This window comes from Mastigoproctus giganteus, chromosome 8 (genome assembly GCF_048544385.1).
Source record: "Mastigoproctus giganteus isolate SK-2022 chromosome 8, ASM4854438v1, whole genome shotgun sequence".
NCBI classification, from domain to species: Eukaryota; Metazoa; Arthropoda; class Arachnida; order Uropygi; family Thelyphonidae; genus Mastigoproctus; species Mastigoproctus giganteus.
In genome coordinates, this window is record NC_143582.1 from 215570221 (window position 1) to 215595557 (window position 25337).

A 25337-nucleotide genomic window follows, 5' to 3' on the forward strand; every position below is an offset into this window, starting at 1 on the left:
GGACATTGTTAATATGGAGTTTAGGAGGTCTGTTATAATCCAGTTTATTGTTGAAGATCATCATTTTAGTTTTCGTCTGAGAAATTTTTAATTTGTTTATTCTAGACCATTCCAGCAAATCATCCAGGATTTCTTTCCCATGTGTTTCTAGCATAAGTCTTGACCTGCCTGGTATGCACAACGCTAAATCGTCGGCAAATGCTATTTTATTGCAAATTTGACTTTCTTTTAGTAACCACTGGTCTAAAACAGAATTCCAGACGAGAGGCCCAAGGACCGAGCCTTGTGGGCATCCTCTGGAGATGAATTTTGAAAATACCAAGTGTTGTGAGATGACTTTTATCTGCCTATTTGAAAAATAAGATCTCATAACCTGATATAGTAAATCATCACATTCTGCCTCTCGAAGTGACCTGAGGGCGCTCTCCCACCAGAGTGTATCGAAAGCGCCCTCAAAGTCGATAAAAACAACCATCATGTATTTTTTGTCTGTAGTTTTGCATAGATTCACCAAATTTCTGATGGCATCTTCAGTGGAGGAGCCTTTTTTAAAGCCGAATTGTGAATTAGAACTCATATTACTTGCAGCCAAAACCTTCTGCATCCTAGGCGCTAATAATCTCTCATAAAGCTTTCCAAGATTTCCTAGAAGGGATATTGGGCGATATGCCTTGGGATCCGTTGCCAATTTTCCAGGCTTTCTGAGCATCTTTACTAATGCAATCTTCCAAAAATTTGGAAAAGTCCCCTCTAATAGGCATTTGTTGAAAACATTCAACAATATATGTGGAAAATATTGGTGAAATCTTTTGATTGCCACATTTTCAACTAAGTCCATTCCAGGACATTTTGACTGATTGATTTTAGAAATTGCAAGTGCAAGTTCATCTAGACTAAATAGTTCTGTGTCATTTGATCCCTTGTAAGATCCGTTAACGAACCTTATGTGAGCTTGTTCGGTTGTGTCTTGCTCTGGGTGATCATCAGGGAAAAGTCTCTCTATAATAGCTTCAACCGTGGAGAGCCAATCAGTAGTCAGACTTCCGTTAGAGTAAACAGAACTATATATCTCAGGAGCTGCAAGTTAGTGGTTCCCATTAAAAATACTGTGTTGAAAGGGGTTCGCGATAAAAAATATAACGTTGAAAGGGGTTCACGAATCAAAAAATGTTCGGAACCGCTGAATTATAGATGATTTAATCGACAAAATTTCTTCGAAACAACTTTGTGTATATCATATATACGAAACTAGATATACAAACTTTTATTTTGTATTAAAAAAATAATAAAGTATTAAATGTAAGTTCAAAGTATAAAATTTTCCACATAATTTCACTCTCGGTAGTGATATTATATGGAAAATTTAATATTTAACTACAAGAAACAGAAAGAAATCACACGAATATAAAGCATTATGAACTTTCTTCATGTATACCAACTGTCACTTCTTGTACCCTCACTGGTCAAAACCTTTTGCAATTTGTGTCAACACATAATTAAATGTAGGCTACAGAAATGTAAGTTGTTGTCACATGGTATCATCACAAGTTCTATAGTATCAGATAAATACATTATCCTTTCTTGGAATGTCTTAGTCGATCCGTTCATGGGGAAGCTAGGTCAACTTTTCGATTTTCAGAAAGATGTTATTGATGGAGCACGTTTAGCAGGACCCAATATTGAGAAAAAAGAAATCCCTGGCGTGTCGAACGCAACAATCTCAAAAGTATATAATGAGTGGAAGACGGAAGGAGAATGAACTCTAAAAGAAAGAAATGCTGCAGAAAGTCTGTACTCCAAGAACGAAACAACAGCAATTTTAAGCGAATTTTGAGTTAGAATGGAAAGTTTAATGTTCAGCAAATAGCTGAAAACTTTATTTAGGCAAGAAAAATTAATCTACAACCGAATTACACAGCGGGAGTTGAAGAATCTGGGATTTGGTAATGTGCCCATACAAAAGCCATTTCTTTCTGTTAAAAAAAAAAATAGAAAGTTCGACTGGAGTGGTGCCACCAACGCCACAACTGGACTGTGGAACAGTGTAAAAAGATCATGTGGTCTGACAAGTCTCGATTTACATTTTTTTGTACGAATACTAAGGTGAAAGTACGTCGTCAACTTCATGAAGTCATGCATCCAGACTCTCGTGTTCGCTACTCAAGCGAGCGATAGTATCATGGTATGGGACATGTTCTTTTGGTACGAACTGGGTCCGCTCATATCGCTAGAGGTTCGTGCTGCCCCCAGTGAATACCTTTTTGTCATATAATTGCCCGGAATGCAATGGATTCTTTCAAGAGGACAATGCAACTCTCTACTATGCAAAAATTGTATCTGAATGGTTCTCGAAATATTCCTAAGATTTTCAACATATACCCTGGCCGCCATTCCCCAGATCTGAATCGAACTGAGAATATCTGGTAGATGTTGAAAAGGGCGGTTTGACTTCGCAGTTCTATACCGAGCACAGTACAGCAGCTAGATGCCCTCAGATACCTAGTGGAATCAAATTCAGGATGTGTACAGGATATAATTTGGGAAAAAGATGTAGACATTGAATAAAGTTCTAATTTTAAATTGGTGAAATAATGAGCACTTAAAGCTGCATGGAGTGTAATCTACCTTTAATTTCTTAAAGAATTACAGATTATTCTCAGACGGTTCGTGGTACTTCCTGTACCACTGCATGAGTGATTGTAAAGGCAGGAGATTGTAACGAATTAAGTTTTGACAGTTTTAAATAATTTTACATTAGTTATTAATTTGGTTAATAAGATTAATAATTCAATTAACATTAAGTAAATGGATAAATATGAATACTTACATTCCTGTAATTTTGTCCTTAGGATATCATCAGCCTCACATACAAAGACAGTGGTTTACAATTCATTATGTTTATATATACTGTTAAACTAAGAAAGTTTAGAATTAAAACTCCAGTAAAGTTCTGAGGTCAACCTTAGGTTAGGTTGTAGCTGAGGTTGAGGATATTTAGAACGAGAGTGGGGATTTAGATGTTGTAGGATTAGACAGTACCGCGGAAGTATCACGAAGCATCTGGAAGTAATCTGTAATTCTCTAAGAAATTAAAGGCAGATTACACTCCACACAGGTTTAAGTGCTCATTATATATCTCCAATTTCCAGTTCTTGATATACCTGTGAACCATGCCACTAAAAGAATATTTAAAAGAGTTCTACATTCTACATTTTTATCCAGCCAGAGAATAATACCAATTACCTTGCTATTATGCTTAACGATTTCGCCGTCAAAAATAATAATGAAAAATTAATAACAAAAATTAGAAAATTTACCTTTACATAAACTGCTGCAAATAAACATTATGTTATACACTGTGCTGCCACTTTATTAGGTACACCTACCTAGTAGCGTGTCGAGCCTCCTTTAGCCTTCAAAACAGCCTGAATTCGTCTTGGCATGGATTAAACAAGATGCTGAAAACGTTGTGCAGAAATGGAGTACCATGCAGACATGAGTGTGTCACGCAGTTCCTTGAGATTCGACGGAGGTGTAGGCCTGCAGCGAACAGCTCTTTCCAGCTCATCCCAAAGATGTTCAATAGGATTGAGACTCGCGACTGAGCGGTCCAATGCAGCAAAGAAATTCATTGTCATAAAACTGTCACTAAGAGCGCTATGTAGCATGACCACTGTTGCTACACTGGCAGCAAAGTAGAAAGAGTGATTTCTTTCTACTGTCATCTTCATTGTCCTGAATGTCAATAAAGTACATGGACAGCGCTATCGAGAAAAGAGAAATGCTTACACCGAAAAAATCATGAAAAATAAGAGGCAAACGTGGGAGAATCTCGTCTCCACAACAGGCAACACTGATTCCTGGGGAGTGGTGTACAAAATCACCACAAATAAGTTCCCTAGGGGGGAAGTGAACAATGCCAAAAAGACGCCGCAAGGCACAATAACGAAGACATGGAGGGAGTCCACCATCAATATTCTAAATGTAATATTCTAGGAACCACCTACACTAATTTTGCCTAAGCAGCAGGAAATATGTGATGCAAATCACAATTAAACAACGCAACGTCAGGACCATCCCTTCACTATGGATGAGCTACAGGCCGCAGCACTGAAAATTAGGAACAAAAGATGCCCTGGCCCAGAATTGATAGAACCAGAGATACTCAAAAAGACTGTAGACTATGAGCCTGAACTCCTCCTCTATCTCTTTAACACCTGCATACAAGCAGGGAAATATCCAACACACTGGAAGACATCTAACCTGAAGCTGATCTTAAAAAATCCTGCTAAACAACCTGACCAACCGGAATCAAACCGTCCTATAGCCTTTCTCTCAACTCTAAGTAAATTGTACGAAAGATTACTTCACAGCAGGATACTAGCCCACTACACTGCAGCAAACTTCACAAAAAAATCTAATCAGTTTGGATCAGACCTGGTCTGTCAACCATTGAAGCCATCCAGAAACTTCAGACTGAGGCACAACAATGTACCAAGAAATACTTCCTCGCCATCCTAGTCGACTTCGCTGTGGCGTTCGACTCACTTTGGTGGCCGAGCGTCTTCGCCAGACTCCGGGTGGCAGAGACCCCCATTAACCTCTACCAGAGCATAATGACCTACCTGAAGGATAGGAGGATAGAGGTAGTCACACCATTCCAGAAAGTGGCCAAGAGCATCCACAGGGGCTGCCCACAGGGATCGGTCCTGGGGCCGCTCCTGTGGAACATTGTCTTTGATGAATTTCTTGCAGTGGACCTGGGGGAGGTTGGTTCCCAGACCTTTGGTGATGACCTAGTCCTGACTGTGGCGGCGGACTCAAGGGCAGGACTGGTGAACGCCCTGGCCAACCACGCGCTGGTGATCCTGCAGGAATGGATGACGACTCACTGCCTAAAGATATCAACGACGAAGACTTGCTCAATCCTACTGAAGGGCACTCTTGATATCAGAAGACCACCCCAAATTAAGCTCCAAGGGAACATGATAAAACTGATGAAGCAAGTGAAATATCTCGGACTTATCATAGACAACAACCTGTCCTTTAAACCGCACCTCCTATACTTAAAAGAAAAAAATAAGGAAATACGCGACCATGATTGCCAGGGTGTCAAGGCGAGACTGGCGGCTAAAAAGACGCATCCTGTCTTTGTACTACAAGGCGGTTTTCATCCCTGTGATCACCTACGGAGCACCCATCTGGTACAGGAAGGTGATCACAGTGGTTAATAGAAAACTTCTCGACGCTATATAGCGAACCATACTCCTTACCATAACAAGAGCCTGCAGAACAGTGAGCACGCACGCCTTGCAAATCCTGGCTGGGGCCCTGCTGCTGGACCTGGAGGTCGTGCGCTGCGGTATGTTATACCACCTTTCCAAAGGGAAAACAACAAACCTGATTGGATATATCATAGACCCGGCAAATGCTTGCAATAAAGAAAAGAAGCGACTGTTGACGCATTTACAGCACGTGTGGCAGAACCGTTGGGCCGCATCTACGAAGGAAGAAGTAACGAAAAAATTCATACACGTAGACAGAATGTATCCCAATTCTCCCCCCCCTGTTTTTTTCCCCAGGGCTAAATGCAACCTTCTTACTGAGGGCACGGATCGATAAAGGCCAAACTTACAGCGCTTGGGATAATTGAAGATGGGGCTTGCACCTGCGGCGAAGAAGAATCATGGAAACACTTGATGTACGAATGCACATTATATGAAGAGCTATGATGTATACTTATTATGCAAATTATGTACTTGCCTAAAAACCGGGAATACCAACTCCTTGAATCCGAGGATGAATACAAAGCCTTCAGCAAATATGCACAAAAACTATTTGCAAGAAGAAGACAGCGAGCGGTCACGTAAAACAACACACAGAACGTGCTACCAGCTCACAGACGGACACAGTCAAGTAAAGGGGATAGAATCATGAAGCTGACATAAGCTGCTACCTGATGACGCAGGGAACCACAAATCAGAACTAAAAACCCAAAGACTAAAGATTAAAGTGCACCCACTCCGTTGACAAAACACTAATGAACTGAAAGCATTAGCATTAGCATTAGCATTAGTAGAGGCATACGATGCAAGAAAGCAAGCTTATTCAGCATCAGCCAAAAAAAAAAAAAAAAAAAAACCCTCTCCCATTTCACCCCTCCGTTCGTTCGAAATACCTGTCCAGTTGAGCTTTAAATTTGTTTAGGCTATCAACTTCAACAACAAGTGATGGAAGTCGGTTCCACCAACCAACCACCCGCTGGCCAAAGGCAAATTTCCGCACATCTATCCGACATCCGTCCTTCCTCAATTTGAATTTATGCCCTCTGAGGTGATTATTCTGAGAAAGATGAAGAATCCCATTGGCATTGAGCATGCTCAAACCATTCAAGGCCTTATACACCTCTATCAGATCACCTCGCCGGTGCCTAGTCTCCAGACTCTGTAATTTGCAAAACTTAAGCCTTTCTTCGTAAGAGCAACCCTTTGTTCCATTTACTAATCTTGTTGCCCTTCTCTGTACCCGTTCCAGCAGCTCTACATCCTTCTTGAAATGAGGCCTCCAGACCTGTATACAGTACTCAAGATGTGGCCTAACCATTGCCTTATACAAGGGAATAATCACCTCCTTATCCCTGCTAGAAAAATTCCTGTATATCATTGACAAGACACCATGAGCTACTCTTGCAGCTCGTCTGCACTGCTCAGAGAACTTCATATCTCCCTGCACAATTACCCCCAGGTCCTTTTCATTCTCCACCACTGTCAGTGTGGTACCGCAGAGTTGATACGTTGCTCTGGGGTTACTGTTTCCCATATGCAGTACTTTACATTTGTCAATGTTAAACTTCATTTGCCACCTCTCAGCCCATCTGTTCAACCTTTCCAGATCCTGTTGCAGCAGCATAGCGTCAGTAGTGTCCTTGACGACCCTGCCAACCTTTGTATCATCTGCAAACTTGGACATTAAACTTGATATCCCATCATCAATATCATTCATAAACACCGAAAACAACAACGGACCCAACACTGAACCTTGAGGAACTCCACTAATAACATTAGTCCACGTTGAGCAGTGTCCATTGATTACCACTCTCTGTCTTCTGCCACTCAACCATCCCCTTATCCATAGCAGCAATTTGCCTCCAATGCCACACTGCTCCAATTTGTGCAGCAGTCTTCCATGTGCAACAGTATCAAAAGCCTTTCTAAGATCCAAATATATAATATCAAAGTTATTCCCTGCATCCAGTTCTTTTGTGACTACATCATAGTATCCAATCAAATTGGTCAGGCAAGACCTGCCCTTAACAAAACCATGCTGCGTCTGAGCTATAACTGAATTCTTGTCTAGATGATCCTGCAGTGCTTCTTTAACCAGTGCCTCCATTAATTTACCTGGAACAGAAGTTAAACTAACAGGTCTATAATTACTTGTGTCAGCCTTTGATCCTCCTTTGTGAATTGGGGTTACATTTGCACATCTCCAGTCTATGGGTACCTCCCCTGAGTCCAAAGAAGCTCTCATAATTATGGCTAGGGGTTTGCATACTTCCTTTGCTGCCTCCTTTAATATAACTGGATAGATCCCATCCACCCCAGGTGCCTTTTTTATGTTTATCCTCAACAATCTCTCCTCCACTTTCCTCTCAGTTATTACAAAATCATCCAGCTCACTGCCAATGTTTACTTTACCTACATCATTCTCCTTCCTGAATAACTCCTCATGCGTGAATGTAGATGCAAAATACTCGTTTAGATTGTTAGCCACCTGAGCAGGATCCTCAACTGTTGAACCATCAATATCCAGTGGACCAATCTGATTCATCCCTTTCCTTCTCGAGTTCAAGTATGTAAAGAACTCTTTTCTGTTTTTCTTTGCATCCTTTGCCAAGGATTTTTCGTAGTCTGCCTTTGCCTGCCTAATCTCCTTTGTGACTTGGTTACAGACCAACTTATATCTATCATAGGCTTCCATGTCACCCATTAATTTATATGTATCCCATGCATTTTTCTTCTCTGCCACATGTCTCATTAGTTCATCTGACAACCATTTAGGCCTAAACCTTGAACAATATTTCTTAGTTGGTATGTAAAGCCTGGTAGCCTCCAAGATTAGTTCCTTGAATGCTTCCCATTTTGAGTTTGCTGTTGGTAACATCATCAGTTGGTCCCACTGTATAGAATTTAAATACTGTCTCAGACCATCATAGTCGCCTTTACGAAAACAAAAACCCTTCCCTTTACCTCTGATGGTAGTTACCTCCTTGAGTAAATCCCACTTCAACACACTGTGATCACTGCCACCTAGTGGTTCATTTATCTGCAGGTTCTTAATGCATGAAGAGTCACTACTGATAATCAGATCAAGAGTATTGCTCCCTCTTGTTGCCTCACGAACATGCTGGTGTAGAAAACAATCATCCAATAAATCCACAAAAGCCTTGCTAGTGTGCGAGTGACCAACCCACAAATTCCAGTCAATATCTGGGAAATTAAAATCCCCCATTATAAGACTCTCTGATTTACTGGCCCACTCTATTTCCCTGTACAATATCTTATTATACTCATCAGAGTCATTAGGCCTATAGCACACTCCTACTCTCAATTTTGATTTCCCAATGCTTATGTCACACCAAACTGATTCGGCACTGCCCTGTCCATCGATGTCGACTGGCTTCACTTCCTTGGACTTTATGTGTTTCTTAATTAATAGCATAACCCCTCCTCCCCTCCTGTCCTGTCTATCCTTTCTATACACATTGTATTCCCCAAATTCCAGTTCCGCATTACTTATATCTGTGTGACACCACGTCTCTGATATCCCAACAATATCTGCCTTTGATGTTTTGAGCAATACCTCAAATTCATCAAATTTATTTACCAAACTCCTAGCATTGGTGTACACGCAGGTATACATGCACCTGTTTCTATTCTTAGCTACCCTAACACAACCCATGTGTTTACCTGTAACGCAATGACTACCAGCAGTCTCTGAAATATCCTGCATCTTGTTTTTCAGACTTCTGCTCATTTCAATAGAAGCAGTGCAAGAATCACTTCCACCTCTGCCAGTGGCTACTGTTAATCTATTAGTCCTTGTATCCCCCCCAACTAGCAGTTTTCCGACCCACCTAACACTGCCTCGACAGCATCAGCAAAAATTCTTGCACCCTTTCTATTTAAGTGTATCCCATCCCTGTAGAAGCAATCTCTCCTGTTAACAAGTACAGTCCAGGCTGAAAAAAATTCTACCCCTTGAGCCTTGCACAATCTTTCCAGGGCCGAATTGATCGACAAGGCTCTCATCATATACTCCCTCCTATCGTGTCTGGGCAGAATTGCAGACACTTTCAAATGCAACCCTAATTCTCGGCTTTTTTTCAACAGTGACCTGTACTTGTTGAGTAATTCTGCCGGTCTCCTACTCTTAATATCATTAGTGCCAACGTGTACAACTATATCACCTTTTGTGCCCTTAAAAGATGATATCCGCTCTACAATGTCATCAACCTTTGCCCCTGGCAGACATACCCTGGTCCTATTCCACCTATCCTTTTTACAAAGCATGTTCCCCGTTTCCCTGACAATAGAGTCACCAACAACTACTAGTTCCTGTGGGACCAGCGCATTCTGCCTAGGGGGCTGCTTCTGTGTTGCCTGATGACCAAGTGCAAGCTCTGGCGTTGATGTGGGCAGCTGAGAGCTTGATGGGCCCCTCAATTTATTTCCTTCGAGGGCATCCACCCTGTCCTTCAAGCTCTCATAAAGGCCCATAACAACGCTGAGTTGTCGCCTGATTTCCTTGCACTCCTTACATCGTGCACACACAAAGACATCCCCCTTGGCAGTATCATGTCCCGTACCCAACTGCTCCGCAAACATCAAGCAAACAGTGCATTTTAATAGACTGTGATTCAGAGGGCAACTGGCCCCCTCAGTTCTCCCCTGAACCACAGCACTCCCATTAGCTTGAGCCTTTTGCTTTGCTGCTCTGGTTAGAGTCATAGGAAAAAGGAAAAAGGTCACAGGAGCGCCCACAAGACTGACCCTCACTGAACTTTGTCTTTCACTGAGCAATATCAGAGTTCTGACCTCCACCCACTCCAAGTGACAACTAGATGGGGAGGGCATCAGCATGAGGACAAAGAAACTCCCAGGCCTCACCTACCACAATACGTCCACACAGACGAAGATGACTCCATCTACAAATGGATGAGACTGCACCTCAAGTGCAACAAAAGTGTATATGGCCTTGACCACACTGGACAGGAATCTGGCCCCATGAGTGACTCCCAAATTATGGTGACCCGGATAGGAACAGCATGGTGGCAAAAGAGTGAAGCAGCGTTGCTGAATGGCCAAATTGGCCTTCCTGACCGCACCCCTTGTGTGGTCCTATCTTTCCCCTCCCCCTTGCAGAAGGGTGGGAGGAGATGGTTTCTGCTGTCTCTTCCCTCCCCTTCTGCATTCCCGTTCTTCTTCTGGGGAAGCATGGGCCTGCCTCACTGACAATCTGGGGATGCCTTCTCTATCGGTCCCATACTTCTGCCTTTCACTCCCCAGCCTTCAATCTCCTCCCCACTCTATCTATACGCCAGCACATGTCCCACACTGTAAAATTCTAACGATGTCTAAATTGAACTAACTATGCAAACTTCTAGGCCTTACGTAACCTAATATTTATCTCTACGATGATTTTTTTTTAGGCCCTAGCCACTGAAATCCCAGGAAACTAGGTGGCAGGGCCTGCCAGAGTAAAAATTTCAAACTACTGTGTACCTGGTCTGCCTCGACGAGGCCAAGTGTGGGCAACGTTGGGATCCAGCAGGGGTCTAGCGGCTAAGTGGCCAGAAGAAAAACGATACACAACACTACACTCATACAATATTCATACACTCTTAAATCTCTGGCCTTTGCAGTGAACTGTCACACCCACAATGAAAGTAATGCGGAGATGGGGGAAACCCCTGGTGCCGTTAGAGACGGATACACTTTACTTTACGCTGTCATGTTCCAGGAATCATTCCATAGTGATTCGAGCTTTGTGCACTGGCGCATTATCCTGCTGGAAGTAACTATCTGACTGAGGATAAACTGTCACTATGAATGGATGCACTTGGTCAGCAACGATGTTGAGGTACGATGTGGCATTCAGACGTGAATCTATGGATATCAATGGACCTAATGTGTGCCAAAAAAACCCACACCATAACACTGCCCCCACCACCTTGCACTGTAGTCGTCAGAAATGACGGGTCCATGGAGTCATGTTGTTTTCTCCAAATTCTGAGCCTTCCATCAACATGATGCACCAGGAACGTCGACTCGTCAGACCAAGCAACTGTTTTCCAATCCTCGATAGTCCAGTGCTGGCGTTGCTGTGCCCACAGGAGGTGTGCTCTCTTGCTCTTCATTGATAACAAAGGTACGCGATGTGGCCGTCGGCTGTTGTAGCCCATTCGGGACAAAGTGCGACTAGAGGTCCGTTGCGATATTTTGTTCTGCACACCAAGGTTGTATTCTGACGTGATGTGCGACATTGTGGCCCGTCTGTTTGCTTGCACAATTCTGGCCATCCTCCTCTCTCATCAACAAGCGATTTTCTTTCACAGGAATGCCGTTGAGAGGATATTTTCTGTTCGTTGCACCATTCTCGATACACCCGTGAAACTGTGGTGCGTGAAAAGTTCAAGAGAACTGTCGTTTCAGAGATGCTTTGTCCAGCACGTCTTGCACCTACTACCATGCCACGTTGGAAGTCCGTTAGATCCCTCCTTTTCCCCATTCTTGCTGCAGTTTGTATGCTTAACTGATACTAGAAAGGTTGTTCGGCTCCACAACTGTGTTCATGTGACTTGCAATGCTGCGGGACAAAACATTTGTGTGCACAGCAGGGGTGTATCTATTAAAGTAGCAGCACAGTGTAGATGGGCCAAGCGGCAAAATGAATTGAATGCAAAGGAACGAATGTGTTCGAAGAAAATATAGAATTTTTTAGCGTAAAATCAGATTAACACATTTAAAACATTGGCAATTATTTTAAGGCTGTATAGGCAGGTGTTGTCCATAGCACAGAGTAGTAGATACTCTGTGGTCCGTAGTGTGTAAATAATGAATATTACTTCAATTACTACAATTGACTCACGTTAAATTTTTTTCCTGCTTACATTATACTATAGACAGACTGCATTTAAAATCGATTATCAGACATTACACTACCATTGTTCATTCATTTGAACAATGGTGCTTCTTTTAAAACAATTTTCAGCGATATTCGTTATAACGAAAGTTCAGTAGAACGAAATGATTCCTGAACTCCCGAAAGATTTTCCTTAACGGAATTTTACTATATTTCTATATTACGGCTAAGTTCCAGATATGTTTATTTGAACAAATGATATTCAAATGAATATTGAACATCACTTATTTATTTATACCATACGTGAGACATTGCATTGTTCGAATTTCTGTATGCTGAATTTTGCAGAATACATAGAAATGGAAATATTTTTCGAAGCAGAACGCTCGTTAGGATAACTTTATGCAGAAGGCAGTTTAAGTCATGTAGAGGATATTATCGATGCATGTGACCAACCGGCGTTCTAATGTCGATTCCAAGCCCTCAAACAAACCAAAAAAGAGGACTATGAAATTGGCTAACAGAAAACTTTATTGCCAGTGCAAACTTCAGAACATTGCTTTACAACACATTGCGATCGCTAATCAGCATGAAAGAAACACCCTCATGGGTAGCACAGCTGGTAGAATCGCCATCCTCCCCACACTGGATGGAAAAGACCTAATTTCTAGTCCCATCGATGATAAGAAGATTTTTTTATTGGCCTTTTTCATTACTTTGTTGAATTAGTCTGTCTCAGGTGAGGGTAGCATGGTTTTTTCTCCCGGAAACTGAAGTTTTTCGTCCAGCAAAGAAAAAATCGAATACAGAACCCACTCAATTCTTTTACGGACAGTATATACGGAAAATATGGCCTTAGTCGCTGATGTTCCTAAAACACTACTAAAACAACAACAATTACATCGCCGCAGAAGAATCAGTTCATCCCATGACTTGCTTTTCTTGAACAGGATCCACGGTATTATCAATAATTATGATAGCAAATCGGAAAGGAACATTGGTTGGTTGGTTGGTCTAGAGTTTTAAGCGCATTAGTAACTTAGGCCATATTGTGCCGTATATAATTTGCTTGTAAATTGCGTGTGTTGTGTTATCGATTTGCTGTTTGCTGGAAAAAAAAACCCAAGTTTCCGAGACAAAAAAAACTCTATTACCTACTCTCTTCTGAGGCCAACTAACTCAGCATTCACTTTGTGGAAAGAAATCATAAAAATCCCTTATGCCATGACGGAATTTGAACTCAGGTCTTTTCTACCTGGTATGGGAAGGACAGCAATTCTACCAACTATGCTACCCAAGAGGGCAAAAGGAATGTTCTTTCTTATGTAGTAGCAAATACTTTTATATGTGTATAACATGGAGATCTAATGGGATTGTTGCTGCGATGACTTGTAATGTCTCGGTTCAACAGGTTCTAAGTATAGCCAGAAGAAACTAATGATGACCTGAAGCTTTGATTGTATAGTTAGAAGGAAAGCTTTCTTCAACCATATGCTATTACTATACGTCAGTATTAGAATAAAATCAGTATTGTAGAAAGCAATTTAAGAGTTATTTTCTTTAATCTCCAAACGTTTCTGGAAATTGTTAAAACCATAGCAGAAATTTTCTTTTGATTTTATTGACTAGGCTTCCATATAAGGATGAAATGCAAAACGATCGTCAATAAAGATTCCTAAATGTGTACGAGTTACAATGAAAGAGAACGAATTTCCGTTAAATTTAATCACAGGATATCAAGTAGACACTGTTCTACCTACAGGAAAACTGATAACGTATACCGAAACCTTTAGCCTTTAAACGCTTCTGGTCTCCATATAACACACTCCACCAAATTTTTGTAGATGTCCTCCGATATTTTCCGCCATTCGGCTTTCAAAGCGGCAACAAGTCCAGCTCGGTTTTTTGAACAGTCTCTTCTCACATGCACTGAATGATACAATTCATCCCAGAGGTTTTCTATAAAAGTTTGGTCAGGGCTCTTCGCTGGCCATTCCAACTTTTCAACGGTTATTTTCTCAAACCATTCTGTCACAATGCGAGCAGTATGATATGGAGCGTTGTCCTACTGATACAGGTATGGATTTTCCCCGACATGATGCCACAACATAGGTAACACCTATTCTGCCGACTGGGCTAGCCAGGTGGGTAAAGTGCCTGCCTGGCAACCCAAAGGTCGCTGGTTCGAATCGTGCCTCGGGCTTGGATCAGAGTAAAATGCAAAAACTTTGGGAGGTGCATTATGGCCACAGAAGCCAATGCGCCAACAACTAACAAAAAAAAAAAAAAAAAAACACCTGTTCTCCAGGACATCTTAAAAAAAAAAAAAAAAAAAAAAAACTATTATATTTAGGCAACCCGAATAATTCAATTTATCAGTCGAGCTCTGTCTTCTGTCTGTTAATTGCGTGTGTTCTATGGTCGATTTTTCTGTTTGCTGGACGAAAAACCCCAGAGTTTCTGGGGAAAAAACCTCACTATCTACGCGTGAGACCGACTAACTCAGCCACGGAGTCAAAAAAAGTCCATTAAAGTTCCTCGCGTCATCGATGGGATTCGAACCCGGGCCTTTTCCACCCGGTGTGGGGAGTACGGTCACGATACCACTGTGCTACCAGCGCAGACTCTCCAGGACGATACCACTGTGCCACCCACGCAGACTCTCCAGGACATCTAGCGACACTTGGCATTCATGGTTTTGGCCAAATCAATAATGGTCCAAGTTCAAATGCCCGTTGTGAAAAAGTCCCATAAAAATTCCTCCCGTCATCGATGGGGTTCGAACTCAGGTCTTTCCCACCCAGTGTGGGGAGAACGGCGATCCTACCAATTGTGCTATCCACGAGGGCATTTGGCCTTGAAGCATTAGGGTGCAGCAAAGAGAAAATCGATCTCAGAACACACGCGATTTACAGACAATATACACGGAGCAACATGACCTTAGTTGCTGATGTTGCTAAAACCCAATAACAACAACAAAAACAATCTGATTTCAAGTGAGCGATTCTCTATAGGGCTTTGCTTTCACAATCTGTCAGCTTCAGTTTCTTTCTGGTTTCGTGACGGTTTTAGCACAAGTCCGCTTTCATTTGTAGATCACATCACCAATCATCAATCTAGAGATCCGCATTGACGTTGAAATGTCACATATAGGTCGATTCTTTATGTAGCACCTATTATCATTTTGGCTGGAAATCTCTTAAGTCCATCGATCGCAATATCTTGCATTCGCAATCGTGCTAAAGTCTTTTCGATGGCCTACGAGTATATTTTATAGTTGTGTCTGAGACGTGATGCTTGGGTAGGACGTGATCAACGGAGGCGTGTCCGGATATTGATGGCCGGGCAGTGTACCATCTCACTGGCATTTTGGAGTTTCCTCTTCTCCAATTTCTTCGAGTCATCTTTTATACTTTAGTAAATAATGGGACCTACCGACTTGGCGATTTTCCAGTGGTATTTTCCCTTTTTGTCAGCAGAAAGACAACAATAACGTTAGACGGTATATTTAATTCACTCCGGTCCTCAACAAGGGAAATACAGTATTTGGTTTTCTTAGAATTGTTTACTTTCATAATATATACCTGTTTACGCTAGATGGCGCTCCAGTTGATATAATTGTGAACAGCATGGTAGCTATCGTATATCTGCTGGTTTATAAAAGATGTTTGTGGTCGTGATTTCCAACTTTGGATAAAGAAGTTTATTAAAAGCAGTGTTTGTCGAAATTAAATTATTGAAGCAAAAAGTAAGGAACTTGTGAATTACAATTTTTCCGGGTCACTTTTCTTATGCCTAAATATTTACACTGTTTAAACAAGTACTGGTTTGAAAATTCACCAAAGTGCAGATGATTGAATTTATTTAATCTGTAAGAATATGTATTATTAGGCTCTCCTATATCACCAGATCATAACAAACGTAAAATAATAATTTGTTCCGAAGTTAAATTTGTGTGTACAACCAGGGCGGCCCCAAAATTTGTGGAACCCTATTCAAGAATTACTTGCGGCCCCTGTTTGTTATTTCCTTACCTCCAGAAGTTAAAAACAATACAGATATTATCGAAAGTGAGTATAACAAAAATAATATTTTCAAATAAAGTCCTATGTTCGAAGTCAAACGAAACATACACGTTGCGAATGAAGTAGTAGTAGTAGTGGCATGTGATGCAAGAAAGCAAGTGTATGAGCTTATGCAGCATCAGCCAAAAAAAAAAAAAATCACACCATTCCCTCCAAATGCCTGTCCAGTTCCTCCTTAAATTTATTCAACCTATCAACTTCCACAACGACAGATGGAAGTTTGTTCCAGCAATTAACCACCCGCTGGCTAAAGGCAAATTTCCGCACATCTATTCTACATCTGTCTTTTCTTAATTTGAATTTATGCCCCCCTTAGGTTCGTAATCTGAACAAGTGGAAGGATCCCATCAGAATTCAGCGTGCTCAACCCATTCAAGTGATGCTCTACTTATGCAAATTTTCAAGTCGGCTCGCGCAAGCGCTCTATAATGTGGGCAACTAGACATTATGACAGTGGTAGGCTCGTTGATAGAAATTTGGAAAAGATGCAGATGAAATTATTATTTAGACCATTTGAGTGTGGGTCCCTGTTCAACAGAACTGGTTGAACTTGCTTGTGGCCGGCCCTATTTACAAACATAGTAGTGCTTCATGTTTTTTGAACTTCTCATAGGAAACATGTTATTACAGAAGGTAGTCATAGTATGTTACAGTTTTCAACACCCTGTTGTAACTTGATGTTTATGTGGCAAAATAAATAAAACTGATCAGTTAAAGCAATCAGTGCCATTAAATTTACATACGTTTGTACAGAGGCAGACTTACTGGGGGAAACCCCAGTGGGCCGGAAGCTGATGGAGACTGGTGTGATTTTCATTATTACACTCTGACCTCTGATACGTTCCGAGGCCACTACAAGTTTTCCCTGGTAAGATTTTTTGAGCCAGTCCATGTCTGTGTTTGTAAGTAACAATTTGTAAATAACCTTCATTTCACTTAACATTCTTAATTTCACCATGTTATTGGAGCCATTAATCATCCTGACCATCTGAAAAATTTTGTAATATGTTTACATATTGAATGAGCTGATTCTAACAGTCTGGTTATTCTCATTCCATGAAAAAAATATGGACTAATTATTGGAAAAGCTGACGTCAACTTCAGTAGTCATAGTATACTATTTCTTATGATAGTAATAGATTGGTTTCATGTATTTTGTCTGTATAATGTGTGTGTATGTCAACCAGCCAATTTTTATATTGTGCAGGCTGAAAATCCTTGAATAATTTCCAGACAAAAACTGTTTCCCCCCAATGAGATTCTGTGTATTGGTCTCTAACGTAGCTGCAAAAGATTCTCTTCAATCCAGTAACCTTTAAGATGCCAGTGCGCTTCATTTGACATAAACATAACAGTTTAAAGCATTTAGAATTCCATCCAAAACTACCATAAACTGAAAAAATTTGGATGAGTTACTTTTCGGCTGCAGCCTATGTCTTGTATAGGTGAAAATGCAAATTGATGTTCACAATTTATTGGATTCTTCTGTCTGACAGTTGTAAGGCTTTTGCTTGTCACTTGACAAAGTACAATAGACTTTGCTGTGCTGTATTCCTAACCCTTAATATATTTTATGGTGCAGAAACTGAACTTAGGTTTGACAGTTTTGAGATTGCATTACCAAAGGCATTGCATTAACTTATCTCAAAATTTACAATTTTGAGATGGGTTAATGCAGTGAAATATTGGATATCCATCCAGTAAAATGTTGGTTGGATATCCATTGTAAATTTTTATAACAAAGTTTATTATAAAAATTTGCACGATAAATTTTTATAACAAAGTTTATCACCTTTATTACATGTCTTATTAATGTATGTCAAACTTGCTTAGTTAAAATACCATTCTAACCGGCCTCTTGTAAAACTAAGATTGTTTATTTGATGTGCTCAGTCAGTTATAATAGTTTACAGATTTATTAATTTTGAAAATTGAGTATTAAAATTGATAACTCCATTAAACTCATTTCACTGTTCCCATTATTCTTCTTAATTCGTATTATAGCATCTTTCAGAAATAATATCTTTATTATGGTGAGTATGTGTGTGTGTTTTCTATAACTATTAATTTATTGGTTGCCTGAGTAAATTGATCTGAGTTTTAATTTTATGTATATAAAGTAGCAATGATTTATGGTATTCAATATATGAATATTTTTCCCTCATAGGGTGACTTGAAGATTTCAAAATGGATAATATAATCAATGATGAAAGGTTTTCCTCCATATGGACGGATCCACGCTTCAGGAGGGTACCGAACAAGGAAAGGAAAGTTAAAATTGATAAACGATTTCAAGCTATGTTCACAGACAAAGATTTTAAGGTAAAATATGTAATGGACAAGTATGGTCGTCCAGTAAATAAGACCACTTCAGAGGATTTTAAAAAATTTTATGAATTATCTGATTCAGAAGGAGAGAATCCATTAGACGAAGTTATTTCTTCAGAGGATGAAATAGAACAAAATAGTTCACAAATGGGAAAAAGCATAAGAGGGGCTCAGATTGATAAAACTGGATTGTCTGATGTAAGTGAATCTGAAACATTAGAAAATCAAAAATCATATTTATCACATAGTGACGAAGAAAGCACTTGTTCTAGTATAAAAAGTGCTAAAAAACTCACAGTTTTAAAGAAAAATGAGAGGAAAGAAGTTTTACTGACATCACAAACAGAAAGGAAGCAAAATAACAAAGGTAAGTCTTATTGGCAAGGACTAATCCCCCTACCCAAGACTGAGAGAATATCTCTGAATCATCTTCAAAGAGAATAGTAAGTCAGGGTGTTCTCATGGTAACTCACATTTGTTTTATTTTTAGTGTCATTTATTTTATTTTGCAAAAATTTCATGCCATTAGAATTCATTATCTTTTCATCATTGCTTTATCTTTTCATCATTGCATGTATCTTTTCATCATTGCTTTATCTTTAACAATCAGTTCAGTGGAATAGTGTAGTGTACATACATTAATTATTATAATTTGCTTCAATTTATGTGTATACTTTTTATTAATGGCATAAATGCATAATTTACCAGTATGAAGTTCATTACAGTTTTCTTGCTGACAGTTTACATTTTATGATGAAATTTTGTCTGAATATTATAGTTGGGTTATGGAATAATTTCATAAATATCATCTCAGCAAAGAAAAAATGTACTGTTCCATTTCATTGTAAATATTGTCATTTCATGCTTATTTTACTTATTCTGTAAACAGTGAAAGAATTTAAGGAATATTTCTATTCTAATTTGCATCTTGCTTTCATATTAAGCATCTATGGAAAGTTAATTCTATAACGATTCAACTCTCATAGAAGGCTAGATTTACTGAGATGCAGTGCAGTGCACAGCTTCTCCAAGGCCATCCCCAAAACCTTATTTTAGGGCCTTAAAAATGTTCTTGGGCCTTAGACTATCTAGATTCTGCATTGCAAGTGATGGTCTGAATTCATCAGTTCTCAGTTATAGACTGAAAAAACAAGATGCTGGGGATTTCAAGGACTGCTGGGAGTCATAGTGGAACAAGTAAATACATGGGCTGTGTTAGGGTAACTAAGAGTAAGAACGGGTGCATGTATACTTGCATGTACACTAATGCTAGCAGTCTCTGTAAATTTGATGAATTTGAGGTGCTGGTCAAAACATCAAAGGCAGATATTGTTGAGATATCAGAGATGTGGTGTCACACAGATATAAGGAATCTAGAATTGGAATTTGGGGAGTACAATGTATACAGAAAGGATAGACAGGAAGAGAGGAGTTATGCTGTTAGTTAAGAAACACATAAAATCTAAGGAAGTGCATCCAGTTGACATGGGTGGACAGTGCAGTGTTGAGTCAGTTTGGTGTGACATAAGCACTGGGAAAGCAAAATTGAGTAGGAGTGTGATATAGGCCTTATGACTCTGATGATTACAATGAACAAGTGCACAGGGAAATAGAGTGGGCAAGTAAATCAGATTATATTATAATGGGAGATTTTAACATCCTGGATATTGACTAGAAGTTGTGGGTTAATCACTTGCACACTAGCAAGGCTTTTGTGAATTTATTGGATGATTGTTTTCTGCAGCATTATGTATGAGAGACAACCAGAAAGGGTAATACTCTTGATCTAGTTATCAGCAGTGATTCTTCATGCGTTAAAAATCTGAAAATAAAGGAACTGCTAGGTGGCAGTGATCACAGTGTGCTGATTGCTGATGTAGGATTTACTCAAAGATGTAACTACTATCAGGGGGAAGGGTTTTTGCTTTTGTAAAGGTGACTGCAGTGGTCTCAGTCAGTTTTTAAATTCTATATAGTGGTACCAACTGATGATGTTACCAACAGCAAATTCTAAATGGGAAGCATTCAAGAAGGTAATCTTGGAAGCTACTAGGCTTTTCATAACAACTAAGAAATATTGTTCAAGGTTTAGACCTAAATGGATGTCAAATGAACTAATGAGACTCATGGCAGAGAAGAAAAGTGCATGGGATGCATATAAAATATCGGGTGACAGACGTTTATGGTAGATATAAGCTGGTCTGTAAACAAGTTACAAAGGAAGTTAGACAGGCAAAGACAGATTACGAGAAATCCTTTGCAAAAGATGCAGAGAAACAGCTAAGAGTTCTTTATTTTACTTATGCAAACTTTAAAAGGAAGGGAATGAATCAGATTCATCCACTTGCTATTAATGGTTCAACTGTTGATGATCCTGCTCAGGTAGTTGACAGACTAAATGAGTATTTTGCATCTACACTCACACATGAGATGGTATTCAGGGAGTGGAATGCTAGAAGTTTATCAAACTCTGGCAGGGAGCTAAATAATTTTGTAATAACTAGGAGCAAAGTGGAGGAGAAATTGTTGAAGTTAAACATAAGAAAAGCACCTGGGGTGGATGGAATCTATCCAGTTATATTAAAGGAGGCAGCAGAGGAAGTAAGCAAACTCTCACCATAATTATGAGAGCTTCCTTGGACTCGGGGGAGGACCCCCATGGACTGGAGATGTGAAAATATGTCCTCAATTCACAAAGGGAGATCAAAGGGTGACATGAGTAATTACAGACCTGTTAGTTTAATTTCTGTTCCAGGAATTTTAATGGAGGCACTGGTTAAAGCAGCACTGCTGGATCATCTAAACAAGACTGCAGCTATAGTTCAGACACAGCATGGGTTTGTTAAGGGGAAGTTTTGTCTTACCAGTTTGTTTGGATGCTATGATGTGGTCACAAAGGAACTGGATGCAAAAAATAATTTTGATGTCATATACTTGGATCTTAAGAAAGCTTTTGATACTGTTGCACATGGAAGGCTACTGTACAAATTGGAGCAGTATGGCATTAAGGGCAAATTGCTGCTACAGATAAAGGGATGGGTGAGTGGGAGAAGACAGTGGTAATAAATGGACACTGCTCTTTGTGGACTAATTCTATTAGTGGAGTCCCCCAGGATTCAGTGTTGGGCTCATTTCTGTTTTCTGTATTTATTAATGATATTGATGAACGTATATCACACTTAATATCCAAGTTTGAAGATGACACGAAGGTTGGCAGGGTTGTTAAGGACACTAATAACAGAGAAATTGAGCAGATCGGCTGAGAGGTGGCAACTGAAGTGTAATATTGAGAAATGCAAAGTACTGTATATGGGTAGCAGTAACCCCAGAATAATGTATCAATTGTGTGGTACTACACTCAGTGTGGTAGAGAATGAAAAGGACCTGGGGTAATTGTGCAGTCAGATATGAAGTTAGTTTTCTGAGCAGTACGGACAATCTGCAAGAGTAGCTCATGGTGTCTTGTCAATGATATACAGGTATTTTGCTAGCAGGGATAAGAAGATGATTATCCCCTTGTATAAGGCAACACTCAGGCCACACCTTTCAGTACTGCATACAGGTCTGGAGGCCTCATTTTAAAGGATGTAGAGCTGCTGGTACGAGTAGAGAGGAGGGCAACGAGATTGGTGAGTGTAACAAAGGGTTGCTCTTAGGAAAAAGGACTTAAGTGCTGCAAATTGCAGCATCTGGAGACTAGGCACCTGCGAGGTGAGATGATTGAGGTGTATAAGGTCTTGAATGGTTTGAGCAAGCTCAATGCTAATGGGATTCTTTCTCTTGCCCACATTAATCTCCTGAGGGGGCAAAAATTCAAATTGAGGAAAGTAGGTTGTAGAATAGATGTTCAAAAATTTGCCTTTAGTCAGCAGGTGGTTGAATGCTGTAACAAACTTCCATCTGTCATTGTGGAAGTTGACAACTTAAATAAATTCAAGGCAGAACTAGACAAACATTTGGAGTGAATGGATTGGTAAAATGGGAAGGTTTTTCTTTTTTTTTCTTTTGGTTGATACTGTATAAGCTTACTTTCTTGTATCATACACCTCTTCTAATGCTAAACCTGACAAATATGTGGGCAATTTATGATTTGCATAGACTACTAAATTTTGTCACGTTATAAAGGGGGACACTATCACACTATCATCTCACTAATAGATAGTCTGTGGTGCAGGATACTTAAACATTCATTCTATATGAATAAATATTATTAAATTCAAATAGTTAGATTAATTCTATAATGTTTGTAAAAATTAATGCTGAAAATTGTATCTAAAATTATTATGAAGCTAAGTTATATAAGAACCTTATGATTTGTGCAGATATGGTTAAATTTTCCCAAAGCAGTGCAAATAGGGTGCAAACAGCTCATATGGTTTTGTCAGTGATGTACAGGAATTTTGCCAGCAAGGACACCTAGGTAATTATGCTGCTGTAAAAGACAAAGATTAGGCCATCTTGAATAATGAGTGCTTATCTGGAAGCCTCATTTTAGGAAACAGATCTGTTGGAACAAGTGCAGTGAATAGAATGGGAAACTCACTTTTGCTGCCTTACCAGCTTTAAATCTATAGCTTTCAGAAAATTCACATTTCCAAATTTTTTGCAGTAAAATGGGCTTCTTTGATAAAGTCCATTTGTTGTTGTTGTTGGTTTCTTATGAATGAGTTGGATGTCTGGATTTAATTCCTGTTGCTGATTGGAGGAATTTTATAATATTTTTCATTTGTGTGCTGTGTTTAATCATATTAAATACAGATAATTTCAAATAATGGTAGATGTCCAGGGTTCCTTCTCAAATTTGTTCCAAGTTTTTCATCCCAGAAGATTGCAAATCGTCATCTGTCATCATTCCGCTATTCCACAGGCCGATGTATGAAGCCTGCCCTGTCCGTGTACTTCTCTCCGTCATTGATTTAACTTCACTTTCCTCCTGTCTTAATGACTTCGGTCTTTATCATGTCCTGCCACCTCATTCTTGGTCTCCCCCTTAGTCTTTTGTCCCTTAATTGTAAATCAAATATTCTTCTTGGCCAGTGCCTCTCGTTCATCCTCTTGACATATCCAAATCATTTCAAATGGGACCTTTCAATCCTATTCTGGAGTTTTTCAATCTGAATTCTCTCCCTAATCATATCATTCCTGATTTTGTCAAAGATTGCAAACCAGCCTTTAAATCTTTGCAATTTACAGACAAAATATACAGTCCTGTAGATATTTTACCAAAATACGTACTGCCCATCTTGTCAGTTGGAAATTCATGTGACTTGTAACAGGCTGGGGAGAAGAAATTTTCATTGAAAATAATTAACCCTTTCACAAATCTGTATGTATATGTTCAGGTTAGCTCCCAGTAGTATGTATATGTATATTCTTGTTTTCAAGTATTCTTCAAATAATTTGTCCCTTTATGTATGAATTGTCTTGAAATCTTCTGATAAGTGCTGCAGTTTCTTACCTTTGTTTTCAAATATAGTAATTGTGATACAGTTTGTTATAGATGGTAGAATAAAAATAGCTTTGAAAGTCAGAAGAGGAGGAGGAGATAACATATTTAGACCATTTCTGCCCAATTTTTGCTTACGGAAGCCGAAATTTTCTGAAATACAGTTCCAGAAGTCGATGAAATTTAATGAGTGATGGATAAATACCTATAGGAATATTAATGCATTAAAAATGAAGTTACAAGGAGTTTTTACATTTTTTTTTTTTAAATTATTTTTAATTCTGATTTGATTTTCGCTATAATTTCACTTTAATATTGGACAGCCAAGTGAAAATTAGAAAAAATGAAATTTTAAAGATATTTATGTATACAGCTTTCATTTTTACAAATTTTCAGAATTCCAGGAGAATTCTTCTCACTTCACAGAGCCAGCCACGACATCAGGAAACTCACTTCCTAAGTTCACCCTCATCTGCGGAACTCACTCATGAATGGTTATTATAGTGGATTATAAGGAAGATATAGCTCTATAATTTTTCATTATGTGCCATTTATAAAATAGCCACTAATCACTTACAGAAAACATAGGCTAAAACCAATAAGTAACATATTCTCATGCTGTAAAGCAGTTACAACAGAAGGAACTGTAAACATGATTTATTTTAAAAAACAGCCTTCGGGAATGACATATTAATATTTAAATAAATCAGTACATTGGAAAATAAATTTAAATAAATATTAAATTAAATAATATTTAACCTTGTTAAATTTTAAAATTATAAAGTTTTCCATTCCTAATTGCAGAATTGTGCGTTGGTATATTATTGAGACAGAGTTTAATATAATTAAATAGACTATGATAATAAAGAATTCTGACTGGAGATTATATTTTAATTCTAGGTATACCAGTCATCAAGTTAGACAAAGAAGCAAAAATTAATGATAAACAACTGGAAAGTGATGAGAAAGATGACGAAGAGGAGGCATCTCAGACCTCTTCTTCAGATGAAAGTGATTCAGAGGAAGGTAAAGATAAATATATATTTAAATTTTGAATACCTTAAAAATATATTCTGGATACAACTGAATAGCCAAATATTTTGAGATTAGCTATTTCTGTAGGTTGTAATTATCAGAAATCCAGTGGAACTTTGCTGTGTGATACCTTGATCTAGGAACATTTTGCACTGATCAGTGTATCATGCAGTCAAGTTCCATTGGATGGCACCGTGCTCCCTAGATTTAACACAGTGTGATTACTTTTTGTGGAATTCTTAAAGAATAAAGTATTTATTAATAAGCCTCTGCATAAAAAAAGCAGTGCTGAGAATTAA

At 39.1% G+C, this 25337-nt stretch overlaps 1 protein-coding gene across 1 annotated transcript in view; it reads left to right on the plus strand.

Annotated features, from left to right (window-relative positions):
• Positions 1-15792: 15792 nt before the first annotated feature.
• LOC150082271 (ESF1 homolog) overlaps positions 15793-25337 on the plus strand; it is a 42874-nt gene continuing 33329 nt past the window's right edge. The window contains exons 1-3 of the mRNA XM_090380088.1: positions 15793-15892; positions 18397-18924; positions 24904-25029. Coding sequence (XP_090236214.1) covers positions 18417-18924; positions 24904-25029 — 634 coding nt within the window. The 5' untranslated portion in view covers positions 15793-15892; positions 18397-18416. The remainder of the gene's footprint in view (positions 15893-18396; positions 18925-24903; positions 25030-25337) is intronic.